The 13,193-nt window shown below is 48.3% G+C and overlaps 2 protein-coding genes across 2 annotated transcripts in view; both read left to right on the forward strand.

Annotated features, from left to right (window-relative positions):
• Nucleotides 1-13,193, forward strand: part of LOC136640311 (zinc finger protein 665-like) — a 274,368-nt gene that overhangs the window by 9,111 nt on the left and 252,064 nt on the right. The window contains exon 2 of the mRNA XM_066615339.1: nucleotides 8,280-10,333. Coding sequence (XP_066471436.1) covers nucleotides 8,330-10,333 — 2,004 coding nt within the window. The 5' untranslated portion in view covers nucleotides 8,280-8,329. The remainder of the gene's footprint in view (nucleotides 1-8,279; nucleotides 10,334-13,193) is intronic.
• Nucleotides 5-1,681, forward strand: LOC136640503 (zinc finger protein 664-like). Its single transcript, XM_066615671.1, has one exon. The coding sequence runs from the start codon at nucleotides 8-10 to the stop codon at nucleotides 422-424; it is 417 nt and encodes a 138-aa protein (XP_066471768.1). The 5' UTR covers nucleotides 5-7; the 3' UTR covers nucleotides 425-1,681.

Consider the following 13,193-nt stretch of genomic DNA (forward strand, 5'->3'; position numbering starts at 1 on the left):
AGGCCTTATGTTTGACACCCCTGACTTAGAGTGTGGAAACACCTTCAGAAGAGACAGCTTGACCATGCATCAAAGAACCTACACAGGGGAGAAACCATTAAAATGCTTAGAGTGTGGGAAGAGCTTCAGTGTGAGCTCAAGCTTAACTATGCACCAGAGAACCCACACAGGAGAGAAACCATTTAAATGCTTGGTGTGTGGAAAAAGCTTCAGTCAGAGCTCACACCTGAACGTGCATAAAAGAACCCACACTGGGGAGAAACCATATAAATGCCTGGAATATGGAATGTGCTTCCATGGGACCTCAGACCTGACTTTGCATCAAAGAACACACACAGGAGAGAGGCCATATAAATGCTTGAAGTGTGGAAAAAGGTTTGGCCACAGAGCACGCTTTAAGGCACATCAAGCTACGCATGCATGATATTAACCACATGAATGTGGAAAGAGCTTCTGTGATCGCTCAGCCCTTCTCATGAATCAATGCACACTGGAGCGAAACCATTCAAAGACACTTGGAGTGCAGTTCATCAATAGCGTACACCTTAAGCACATCAAGATAGCCGCATAAGCTGGAAAGCACATCAATGCTCTGTCTGGGGAATGAGCTTCAATCAGAACCTTCCTTCATTTTAAAACCCAACAGAGGTAGTTTCAGTACTGCTTTGCAGTTAACTCATGAGCATTATAATATCCTTGAGAACCAACTTCAAAGACAATTTCTTAAATACTGTGTATATTATAGTACAGGTGGAGGTTCCTTTTCTGCATTGCACTGCTAGTCGTGATTCCCCTCTGTTCCAGAAAGCAACAGACAAGATGATGAGCCAAGTGGGGTGTTACTGGAAGCAACAAAGCTTAAAATAGAGGATGTGACTCAGAGAGACCAGGGTGGATCAGGGAGGCAGGAGGAAAGCCCAGCCCATGCCTGGAGGACTGATTCAGTTCTTTCTCAGGGTTAAGACAGACTTGATATCCCAGTACAACAGGAACATCCCAAAGGGAAGGGAATGAACATCCTTTGCACGAGGAGAAAGCGCTTCTTCAGGCACACACTGTACTGCCCTTAACAAGATCCACACAAGGGAGAAAGCTACACATCAAGACAGATCAAGGAAGTAGGAGGGAATCCAGACAGAGAAAGGGAGAAATCAATCTGATGCTCATCATGGTGGAGATTTCAGTAATCTCAAGAGACAGAGAACAAGGAACTGAAAACAGGCAAGAAAAATGCCCCCAATGCTCAAAGACTTTCGGCAGAAAATCAGATGTTAGAACACATCAAATGAGTGTTTAAGGAGCTGCAGTGAGAGTGGAAAGTGGATTGTGTAATAAAGAACCCACACCGGGGAGAAACCTTTTAAATGCTTGGCATGCAGAAAGAGTTTCAGTGTGCACTCCAGCCTGCCTTTGTATCAGAGAACCCATACTGGGGAGAAACTATAAGCAATTGCAGTGTAGAAAAAGCTTCAGTTAGAGGTCAAAACTGAAGTCACATCCATACACAAGTAGACAATGTTTTAGGCTACACTCTTTTGCAACATATCAACAATTCCACACAGGGGGGACTTTTGTTTGGGAGAATGATGGACTAACAGCACTGTGTAGCAGCAGAGCAACTTCGGAGACCTAAACCCTTTGCAGAAGGCAGCTGAGGACACCCCTGGACCAAAACAGAGTACAGGAGATGACCACAAATCTTTGTTGCCTCTGAGCAGTTTGCAAGCTGTGTAAATAGAGGGAGATAAATGTTTAAGCAACTTTGTTCTGGTGTGCTTTTTTCCGTGAATGACAGGTAGTGAGGGAAGGTCACAGAACTAAGCCCCTCAAGCCTTGAGGCTATTCATCTCTCCAGACTGGCAGAATGGGCAGCAAAATGGCAGATGCGCTTCAATGTCAGTAAGTGTAAAGTCATGCACATTGGGGCAAAAAATCAGAACTTTAGATATAGGCTGATGGGTTCTGAGCTGTCTGTGACAGATCAGGAGAGAGATCTTGGGGTGGTGGTGGACAGGTCGATGAAAGTGTCGACCCAATGTGCGGTGGCAGTGAAGAAGGCCAATTCTATGCTTGGGATCATTAGGAAGGGTATTGAGAACAAAACGGCTAGTATTATAATGCCGTTGTACAAATCGATGGTAAGGCCACACCTGGAGTATTGTGTCCAGTTCTGATCGCCGCATCTCAAAAAAGACATAGTGGAAATGGAAAAGGTGCAAAAGAGAGCGACTAAGATGATTACGGGGCTGGGGCACCTTCCTTATGAGGAAAGGCTACGGCGTTTGGGCCTCTTCAGCCTAGAAAAGAGACGGTTGAGGGGGGACATGATTGAGACATACAAAATTATGCAGGGGATGGACAGAGTGGATAGGGAGATGCTCTTTACACTCTCACATAATACCAGAACCAGGGGACATCCACTAAAATTGAGTGTTGGGCGGGTTAGGACAGACAAAAGAAAATATTTCTTTACTCAGCGTGTGGTCGGTCTGTGGAACTCCTTGCCACAGGATGTGGTGCTGGCGTCTAGCCTAGACGCCTTTAAAAAGGGATTGGACAAGTTTCTGGAGGAAAAATCCATTATGGGGTACAAGCCATGATGTGTATGCGCAACCTCCTGATTTTAGAAATGGGTTAAGTCAGAATGCCAGATGTAGGGGAGGGCACCAGGATGAGGTCTCTTGTTATCTGGTGTGCTCCCTGGGGCATTTGGTGGGCCGCTGTGAGATACAGGAAGCTGGACTAGATGGGCCTATGGCCTGATCCAGTGGGGCTGTTCTTATGTTCTTATGTTCTTATATTAGGGCTTCCTCATTAGGAGAAGCTCTTCAACCATTAGGAGAAGCTCTTCAACCTAAGGATCTCCTCTATGGAGAACTCGTGCAAGGAAAGCACCCTACAGGTAGTCCACAGCTGCGATACAAGGACATCTGCAAGAGGGATCTGAAGGCCTTAGGAGTGGACCTCAACAGGTGGGAAACCCTGGCCTCTGAGCGGCCCGCTTGGAGGCAGGCTGTGCAGCATGGCCTTTCCCAGTTTGAAGAGACACTTGGCCAACAGTCTGAGGCAAAGAGGCAAAGAAGGAAGGCCCATAGCCAGGGAGACAAACCAGGGACAGATTGCACTTGCTCCCAGTGTGGAAGGGATTGTCACTCCCGGATTGGCCTTTTCAGCCACACTAGATGCTGTGCCAGAACCACCTTTCAGAGCGCGATACCAGAGTCTTTCGAGACTGAAGGTTGCCAACAACAATTAGGAGAAGCAGATGGAGTTTTTTTTGCAAATAAAATAAATAAATAAAATATTAATGGTAAACAAATAGAAATATGATTTCTTTCTTGATCACCTTTTAATAAAAGTTTTGTAAAGCTAAGTGGGTGCCGGTACTAAAATGTTTGAGAACCTCTGGCCTATATGATGTGCAGCCCATGGGATGCGCGACGTGCTGGCCTATGGAATGTGTGACATGTTGTGTCCTTGGATGTACAGCATTAACCAATGCTAGAAGAGTACTAGTGCTAAAAATGTACAGTTGGATCCGAGGAGGGAGAGCAATTTCCTTTGTGGAAAGCTCTCTCCCAGCATGAATAAATCATGAAAACTCCAAGCAATTGGGTTTCAAAGTCTTGTGGATTTTCCTTGACTGGGGAGAGGTGTAGGGGGCAGGTGGGGAAGGGAGGGAGACCAGGCAGGGTTGAGAGCAGGTGGAAGGAGAGACTGGATCAAAATAAGGCCTCAGCCCAGTCAAGGATAGAGTCAGGCAGGCAGGAGGAGTCTGTGCCGAATCCCAAGGGGTAGGAGAGAGCCATTCAGGTGGGACCTGGTTTCCACAGACCCCTGAGCATTGGCCAGCAGCAGGGCAAGCCCACATGCTGACTCTGCCCTGCAGCTGGGAGGAACCTCCAGCCCAGGGTCTCCCTCGAACCATTCCCAGTGCTGAAAGGCAGCCCCCCCCCAGGACTAGATTCAGGGCAGCTGGAGCCAGCATGCAAGCCAGCAAGAGTGATACGATACTGACTACCAGTAGCCCCCTCCCCATTCTGGTGGGAGTATTATCACACCTCCACGAGGATCCCCCTTCTTTTGTGTTTTTGTACTTTTGTGTTGCCTCCATTGGACATTGGCCAAATGCTGCTTGGCATTGAAAAGCAGCCCTCTCCCCCCTCTCACTTCTGAGCAGGGCCTGTACGAAGACTTTTGAAAATGAGTTGCCTTCTTGCATCAAAGAACCCACAAGGGGGAGAAATTGAGTAAGCGCCTGGAGTGTGGAAAGAGCTTCAGCACTAACTCAAGCCTGACTGTGCATCAAAGAACCCACACGGGGCAGAAGCCATATAAATGCTTGCAGTGTGGAAAGAGCTTCAGGAAAAGCTCACACCTGGCTTTGCATCAGAGAAGAAACACATTTGGAACGTGTTGAAAGCTTTTTCCGCAGAGTAAGCCTCAGGACTCAGAGTGCTACCCAGGCAGAATATTAACCCCAGTGCTGCTTTGCATGTTGGAAGTGTCCAGTGTTGCATGTTCCAAGCACTGGAGATGTCAAAGGACTTGCACTTGTTTGTTGCTTTGCCTGCCAACAAGCTTGCATCCGAAGTTCACACTGTTCTCTGCCAAGCAGTTGGCCTTGGCCATAGAGCAGCCCGGCTGCACTTGGGTTCTTGAGGAGAGAGGTGCCTTGGAGACTGGGCTTTGTGAAAGGAAGGCGTTGGAGGCAGCGCATGTGGAAAGCGTTCAGTTTCCTCTCCTGTTGCCCCAGGGAGCACACCAGATAACAAGAGACCTGCATCCTGGTGCCCTCCCTTGCATTGGCATTCTGACATAGCCCACTTCTAAAAGCAGGAGGTTGCGCATACCACTGATATGGTATTCTCCCTTAGACAACTGCAGGAGAAATGCAGGGAACAACGACAGCCACTCTTTATAGCCTTCATAGATCTCACAAAGGCTTTCGACCTGGTCAGCAGGGATGGCCTCTTCAAGATTCTCCCCAAGATTGGATGTCCACCCAGGCTTCTCAGCATCATCAGATCCTTCCACAAGGACATGAAGGGCACTGTTGTCTTTGATGGCTCCACATCAGACCCCTTTGACATCTGAAGCGGCGTGAAGCAGGGCTGTGTTCTTGCACCAACCTTGTTTGGGATCTTCTTCGCTGTCCTGCTGAAGCAGGCCTTTGGAACTACAACAGAAGGCATCTATCTCCGGACCAGATCAGATGGAAAGCTCTTCAACCTCTCCAGACTGAGAGCAAAGTCCAAAGTTCAGCTGAAATGTCTGTGTGACTTCCTCTTTGCCGACGATGCAGCTATCACTACCCACTCTGCCAAAGATCTCCAGCAGCTCATGGATCGTTTTAGCAAGGCCTGCCAAGATTTTGGACTGACAATCAGCCTGAAGAAAACACAGGTCATGGTTCAGGATGTGGACTCACCTCCCTGCATTACAATCTCTGCACATGAACTGGAGGTTGTCCATGACTTTGTGTACCTTGGCTCAACGATCTCCGACACTCTTTCTCTCGATACCGAGCTAAACAAACGCATCGGTAAAGCAGCTACCACGTTTTCCAGACTCACAAAGAGAGTCTGGTCCAACAAGAAGCTGACGGAACATACCAAGATCCAGGTCTACAGAGCTTGCGTCCTGAGTACACTTCTGTACTGCAGCGAGTCATGGACTCTTCACTCACAACAGGAGAGGAAACTGAATGCTTTCCACATGCGCTGCCTCCGACATATTCTCGGCATCACCTGGCAGGACAAAGTTCCAAACAACACAGTCCTGGAACGTGCTGGAATCCCTAGCATGTATGCACTACTGAAACAGAGACGCCTGCGTTGGCTCGGTCATGTCGTGAGAATGGATGATGGCCGGATCCCAAAGGATCTCCTCTATGGAGAACTCGTGCAAGGAAAGCGCCCTACAGGTAGACCACAGCTGCGATACAAGGACATCTGCAAGAGGGATCTGAAGGCCTTAGGAGTGGACCTCAACAGGTGGGAAACCCTGGCCTCTGAGCGGCCCGCTTGGAGGCAGGCTGTGCAACATGGCCTTTCCCAGTTTGAAGAGACACTTGGCCAACAGTCTGAGGCTAAGAGGCAAAGAAGGAAGGCCCATAGCCAGGGAGACAGGCCAGGGACAGATTGCACTTGCTCCCAGTGTGGAAGGGATTGTCACTCCCGAATCGGCCTTTTCAGCCACACTAGATGCTGTTCCAGAACCACCTTTCAGAGCGCGATACCATAGTCTTTCGAGACTGAAGGTTGCCAACAAAAAGCGCATACACATCATGGCTTGTAACCCGTAATGGATTTTTCCTCCAGAAACTTGTCCAATCCCCTTTTAAAGGCATCCAGGCCAGATGCCGTCACCACATCCTGTGGCAAGGAGTTCCACAGACCAACCACATGCCGAGTAAAGAAATATTTTCTTTTATCTGTCCTAACCCGCCCAACACTCAATTTTAGTGGATGTCCCCTGGTTCTGGTATTATGTGAGAGTGTAAAGAGCATCTCGCTATCCACTCTGTCCATCCCCTGCATAATTTTGTATGTCTCAAAATTCTAGTATTACATCGCTCCTCAAACCTGGTAATTTAACCCACAGCAATTCTGTGGTGGAGTCAGACCCACCTTCAATCTCTACTTTCCTGGATTCCACCCCTTCTTTAACGTTGATGGCCACCCCACCACCAACAGACCCTTCTCTGTCCCTCCTATAGAGTCTATCGCCTGGGACCACAGTATCCAAAGGCTTGTCAGGCCTTTGGCTTCCCAGGCCCTGAATTAAGCCAGGATGTGGCCGGAGCGGCCTTGATGTCCAGGCCTGGTGTGAAATGCAATTAAAAGGAACAGTAGCACTGTCTATGTATGCTGATGCAATCAGCTGCACCTGTTGCAGGTGGGAGTCACATGACTTTGGGAGGATGTGTGCAGAGTCACGCAGGCTATGGTATTGCACCACTGGACAGCCAATCAGAAAGGGTCACAAGACTGTCTTGTGACGATGAGCTTGCCCTATTCTGATTGGCTGGCCCCGGTACATATGGGGGCAAGAGCAGACACCAAATGTGGGTTGCTGTGGTGGAGTTTCTGCGTGTCGTGCTGCTGGTTTGTTCTGTGACTTGGACTGTGTCGTGCCTGTGCCTCTCTGTATCCCTGACTTCTGGACCGTTTGACTGACTCTTCTTCTGCCTGCTCCTTGACCAATACCTGCTTCTGCAACAAACAAGCCTGTGTCTGCTCCTTGGGCTCTGTTTGGGATCGCCTGCTTCTTTTGCTACCTCTCTACGCTGCCATACCATTCTGCTCTCGGGAAAGCAAGGGCTATCCTCCCCTGCTGCCCTGACACCACTGGTTCTCCTTATTCCACAGTGTTTCTGTTATGCCCACCATATCAATGTTTTCCTTCGTCACCAGACATTCCCGATCTCCTACCATGAACACCATCAAGACAGGTGTTCCCAGACAGATCTCCAGCCTGGGAGAAACTATTCCTCTGGGCTTCTTTGTTTTTTAGTGCTGGTGCTCATGCTGTATTTATTGCTCCCGCATGTGCCACAACACATTGGTGTGCCGCAAATGGTCCACAGGGGTGCTGTGGGAGTTTGGGGGAGGGTCATTTATTCATAGGGCTATTGGGGGATGTGAGCTGTACGACTGCAGCATGTTGTGTCCTGTCATTTACACAGGCCAACACACATTTTGCTTCCTTAAATGTTACACCAATTCCTGTGTATATTTGGGGTGCTGATTCCAAAAATGGCATCCTTTTTGCGCTATCACGTCTATGGAGACACGGCATAGCCACTTTAGTGAATGGTTCAAGCAGCTTCCTCATGAGGAAGGCTACACCATGGCTTTCTCATGAAGAAGCTGCTTGAACCACTCACTAATGAGGCTATACTCTATCTCCAAAACTAGATGTGATAGGGCAAAACGGATGCCATTTTTTGAATCAGCACCCCAAATTCATTTCAAACCACCATAAAGTTTGGGAAAAACTTTTCTGACCCTCAGTTTTGTAGGCCTGTGTAATCCGTACTCATAAGCAACTCAGCCCTATGGAGGGCTGCATGGGGTTCCCTTCACCTCCTGCTGCTTGCCCAAGCCCACCCCCCTTGCCCCCCGTAGTGATGCGATCCTGGGGATCACACCACTCCCTTCACCACTCCCCCACAAAGACGTACTTAAGGAGTAAAGCTCCCTAAAAGTGTGAGAACCACTGCCTTGAAGTGTTCCATTTCTCTGTTGCTAATCCAGGTTCTGTCCCTTTTCTAGGAGGCAACGGACAGGACAGTGATAATCAGAGAGAGGCACCAGAAACAACCATGCGGGATGTAGAAGAAGTGACTTTTGGAGACCAGGGCGGATCAGAGAAGCAGGGGGGAAGCCCCGCACCTGTCCAGAGAACCACACCTGTTCTTTGTCAAGACAACGACCGCCAGGAAATTCCAGTTCAACGGGAGCATCCAAAAGGGGAGAAAAGAAAGAAGCGTCCATTGCGTGGCAAAACCAGCAGATATAAATCCAACATGAATAAATGCAGGAAACTCCCCAAAGAGAAGAAATCATTTAAATGCACTCGGTGGAGAAAGAGCTTCAGTGCAAATACACACCTCACTTCCCGTGAAAAGAGCCTCACAGCAGAGAGAGCTGGGCATCAAGACAGATCAGGGAATCAAGAGGGGAAAGAAACAGAGATGCAGAGAAAAAAACACGATGCTCGTCAGGATGCAAATTCCAAAGTCATCCCAGTTAATCCAGAAGAAGGTGCTGGTAAGGGGAAAGAAAAATGCCATCAGCCTGCGCAGACCTTAAGCAATAAATCAGAACTTAGAACACATCAAAGAACCCACACAGATGAGACACTACATAATTGCTTGGAGTGTGGAAAGGGTTTTAGAAGTAGAAGAATGCTTACTCGACATCAAAGAATCCACACAGGAGAAAAACCATATGAATGCTTGGAGTGTGGAAAAGGCTTCCGTGTCAGCTCACACTTGACTCAGCATCTAAGAACCCATACTGGGGAGAAACCATACAAATGTTTGGAGTGCGGAAATAGCTTCAGTGTGCGTTCAAGCTTGAATTCACATCAAAGGACGCACACAGGGGAGAAGCCATATAAATGCTTTGAGTGTGGAAAGAGCTTCACCCAGAGCACAAGCCTGACCTCACATCAAAGAATCCACACAGGGGAGAAACCGTATAAATGCCTGCAGTGTGGAAAGAGCTTCAATGCGAGCTCAACCCTGGCTAAGCATCAAAGAACCCACACTGGGGTCAAACCATATAAATGCAAGGAGTGCAGCAAAACCTTCAGGTATTGCTCACACCTCATTCGGCATCAAAGAACCCACACAGAGGAGAAACCATATAAATGCTTGGAGTGTGGAAAAAGCTTCACTGGGAGCCCAAGCTTAACTGTGCATCAAAGAAGCCACACAGGAGAGAAAGCATTTAAATGCTTTGTGTGTGGAAAAAGCTTCAATCACAGCTCACGCCTGAATGTGCATCAAAGAACCCATACAGGAGAAAAACCATATAAATGCTTGGAGTGTGGAAAGAGCTTCAGTGACAGTGGAAGCCTCACTAAACATCATAGAATCCACACAGGAGAGAAACCATATAAATGCATAGTGTGTGGTAAGAGCTTCAATGAGAGTGCACACCTCACTGTGCATGGAAGAATCCACACTGGGGAGAAACCATATAAATGCTTGGAGTGTGGAAAGAGCTTTTGTATCAGTGGTGGCCTGAGTTTGCATCAAAGAACTCACACTGGGGAGAAACCATATGAATGCTTGGAGTGTGGAAAGAGCTTCAGTGACAGTAGAAACCTCACTAAACATAATAGAATCCACACAGGAGAGAAACCATATACATGCTTGGAGTGTGGAAAGAGTTTCAGTGCCTGTGGCAGCCTCACTAAACATAATAGAATCCACACAGGAGAGAAACCACATAAATGCATTGTGTGCAGCAAGAGCTTCAATAAGAGTTCACACCTCACTGTGCATGGAAGGACCCACACAGGGGAGAAACCATATAAATGCTTGGAGTGTGGAATGAACTTCAGTGTCAACTCAAGCTTGACTGTACATCAGAGATGCCACACAGGGGAGGAACCATATAAATGCTTGGAGTGTGGAAAAAGCTTTCGTATCAGTGGTGGCCTGAGATTGCATCAAAGAACTCACACTGGGGAGAAACCATATGAATGCTTGGAGTGTGGAAAGAGCTTCAGTGACAGTGGAAGCCTCACTAAACATAATAGAATCCACACAGGAGAGAAACCACATAAATGCTTGGAGTGTGGAAAGAGCTTCACTGCGAGATCAAGCCTGACTGTGCATCAAAGAACCCACACGGGAGAAACCATATAAATGCTTGGGGTGTGGAAACAGCTTCAGTAAGAGTGCGTGTTACAGATCAACCTTTTATAATCATTTCTTTTAGCTAATGCCTATGTCATGCCTGTGCAAATGCCAGTAAAGGCATCCCCTGGTATCCGTGGACCCACTTATACTCGGTTCCCTGGGCTCATCTGCGCCCATTACCTTTGCTTGAGTTATTTACAGTTGCACAAAGGATCATGTATCTTTCTTTAACCCAATGCTGTGTAAGCAGAAACCTTATAGCAAGACAAGCAGGCAGGGAGCCTGAAGCTAGAGCAGCTCAGGAAATGTTAACAGGAAGCAGGAAGCTTATAGCCTCTGGTTAAAGCAAGATACGCGATCCTTTGTGTGACTTTAAACAACATAAACAACGGTAATGGGTGCAGGGGAGGTGCGGTGTCATTGAGTCCGTGGAGATAGGGTTCCCCGTATACATGGTTTCTCCATGGCGGGGCTAGGAATGCATCCCTTGCGGATATGGGGGGATGCCTGTATAAGTGTTACTGCCACGTAACAGAAGCACCAGTTTTTTGTGCCAACTTATGTGGTTCCCAGCCTGGCATGATGAACAATTTCACCCAGAACTTATACGCGCACAATAGTCCTCCATCGCTGAACTTTGGTTCCTGTCCTTATCCAGGGAGGCCACGATCCATCATCTTCCATCATAACTTCCCAGGGCCGAGCCTGCTGGCTGAAATCCACTCCTGTAGCTCCTACTCCTCCGTGAAGTGCACAGCCACCTCCGTGAAAGACACAGGACCCTGGGAGGAGAAACCGGCTTTGCTCACAAATTTCCCCACAACGTTCCCTACCCCCTTATTCACTGCCCAAAGGAGAAATTATGGTGGGAGGGTCTGGAGATTTCCTTGCTTATGTAGCTAGTTGGGTTGTGGGTTTTTTCTTTCTTCTTTCTGATGGGACCAAACCATCCCTATTGAAAGCACGGGCTCCGGAAGGAAAACACTGAGCCCCTCGCTGAATAACTGTTCTGCAAACAGTCGGCAGGCGCTCCGGTGGGAGAAGAGAGAGGTGCAAGGTGGTTGAAATGGATAGAGATTTTAGAGGGTTAACCCATCTTCTCTGGTTGGGAAAATAACTTAAATATGAGTTAGGAGCAGAGGAGGAGCAGAGGAGGAGCGGAGGAGGAGCAGAGGAGCGAAGAAAAGACTGGTGTTTCCTGTAAAAAGATAAGAAATCATGTTGTTATATCAAAGTGACCTAAAGAGATCATTATTGACAGAACATGTAGAATTCCAAGAGCTTGTGTAACTAGAGTTGTGGGCCAAGAACATTTGATTTCAGAGCAAAATGACCTAGTTAGAGCTGAAACCATGCACCAGTGTCATGATATGCCAAATAAGGAGGTGGGAGTGACATACAGTGTCACATGGTTGTCTTGTTTGTCTTAGGTTATTAATATGATTTTCTGAGAGTAGTTCGCGGAGAAACAAGATGAGAAGGAAGGAGTGAACATCTGTATCTAAACTGAACTGATTTGGGTTGTAAATATGTTAATAAAACCTCCAAAATGATTCTTAAAGGACCTGTGACTGTTTAGCATTGCGTCAGTGACAAGAATCTGGAAATCTTTCTATCAAAACGTTTCCTGAGATCGGTGTTGTGTGTGACTTGACTCCCAGGGTGCTGGGGAGAAAAGGCTCCCTGATTCTCAGCACTTCAGCCAGAGCTCCCCAGGGACTTCCTGATGCTGTGAATGGGGCGCTGCCTCTGAGGGAAAGAACTACTAGCTCCATGGTGTATGTTCTCAGAAGCGCCACAAATACGGGAGATCACGTCAGTCCTTGGAGTCGGGAAAGAGCCAGCTGAGGGCAAAAACCTTGTTTCACATGTAGTCAAACTCCCTGCCTTAGGAGATCAGATTTGGGGCTGATTTACAGCCCTGTCCTAAGCTTCCCTAGCGCCCAGGGTTTCAGCGGGGCCAAAGTGGTGACCACTGCATCTAGTGGGGCAGAGAAGAGCGCCAGGTCTCCTCCAGGTAGGGGAACAAATGTTCCTTTAACTCAAGTAGCGGCCAGGTGGCCCCAATGGGTCTTCCCGGTTCTGTGCCTGCTATTGAGCTGGTGCAGAATTGAGGAGACCTGTGTTGGGTTTCACAGCCCGGGAAGGGGGTTAGAATATGCTGGCAGAGCCTGCCACCATCTCCGCCCCCCCTCCTGGGCCTGCTCCTCCCCTTCCCCCAGCCAGTTCTGCACCCTCCCACCCTGCCCCGAAATGACCTGACAGCAGCTGGTAGCAGTACTTGCTGGCGGGAGCTCTTGATGGCTTTCCCAGGTGCTGCAGCCCCAGGCTGACTGATGATGGGACCAGTGCCGGCGGTGTGTTCAGTACTGCTCATGCAGAAGTGCCGGCGCTGTGGCCCACAGGACTGGGCCCTGACACAGCCAGTTTGGGTCTCTCAATTGCTCCATCAGAACCTTAGGAGGAAAGGCCAAATTTTCACAAAAGGAATTCCCCATTAAGGCTGCAATCCTATTATAAGAATATAAGAACATAAGAACAGCCCCACTGGATCAGGCCATAGGCCCATCTAGTCCAGCTTCCTGTATCTCACAGCGGCCCACCAAATGCCCCAGGGAGCACACCAGATAACAAGAGACCTCATCCTGGTGCTCTCCCCTACATCTGGCATTCTGACTTAACCCATTCCTAAAATCAAGAGGTTGCGCATACACATCATGGCTTGTACCCCATAATGGATTTTTCCTCCAGAAACTCGTCCAATCCCCTTTTAAAGGCGTCTAGGCTAGACGCCAGCACCACATCCTGTGGC

This window comes from Tiliqua scincoides, chromosome 2 (assembly GCF_035046505.1).
Source record: "Tiliqua scincoides isolate rTilSci1 chromosome 2, rTilSci1.hap2, whole genome shotgun sequence".
Lineage (NCBI taxonomy): Eukaryota > Metazoa > Chordata > Lepidosauria > Squamata > Scincidae > Tiliqua > Tiliqua scincoides.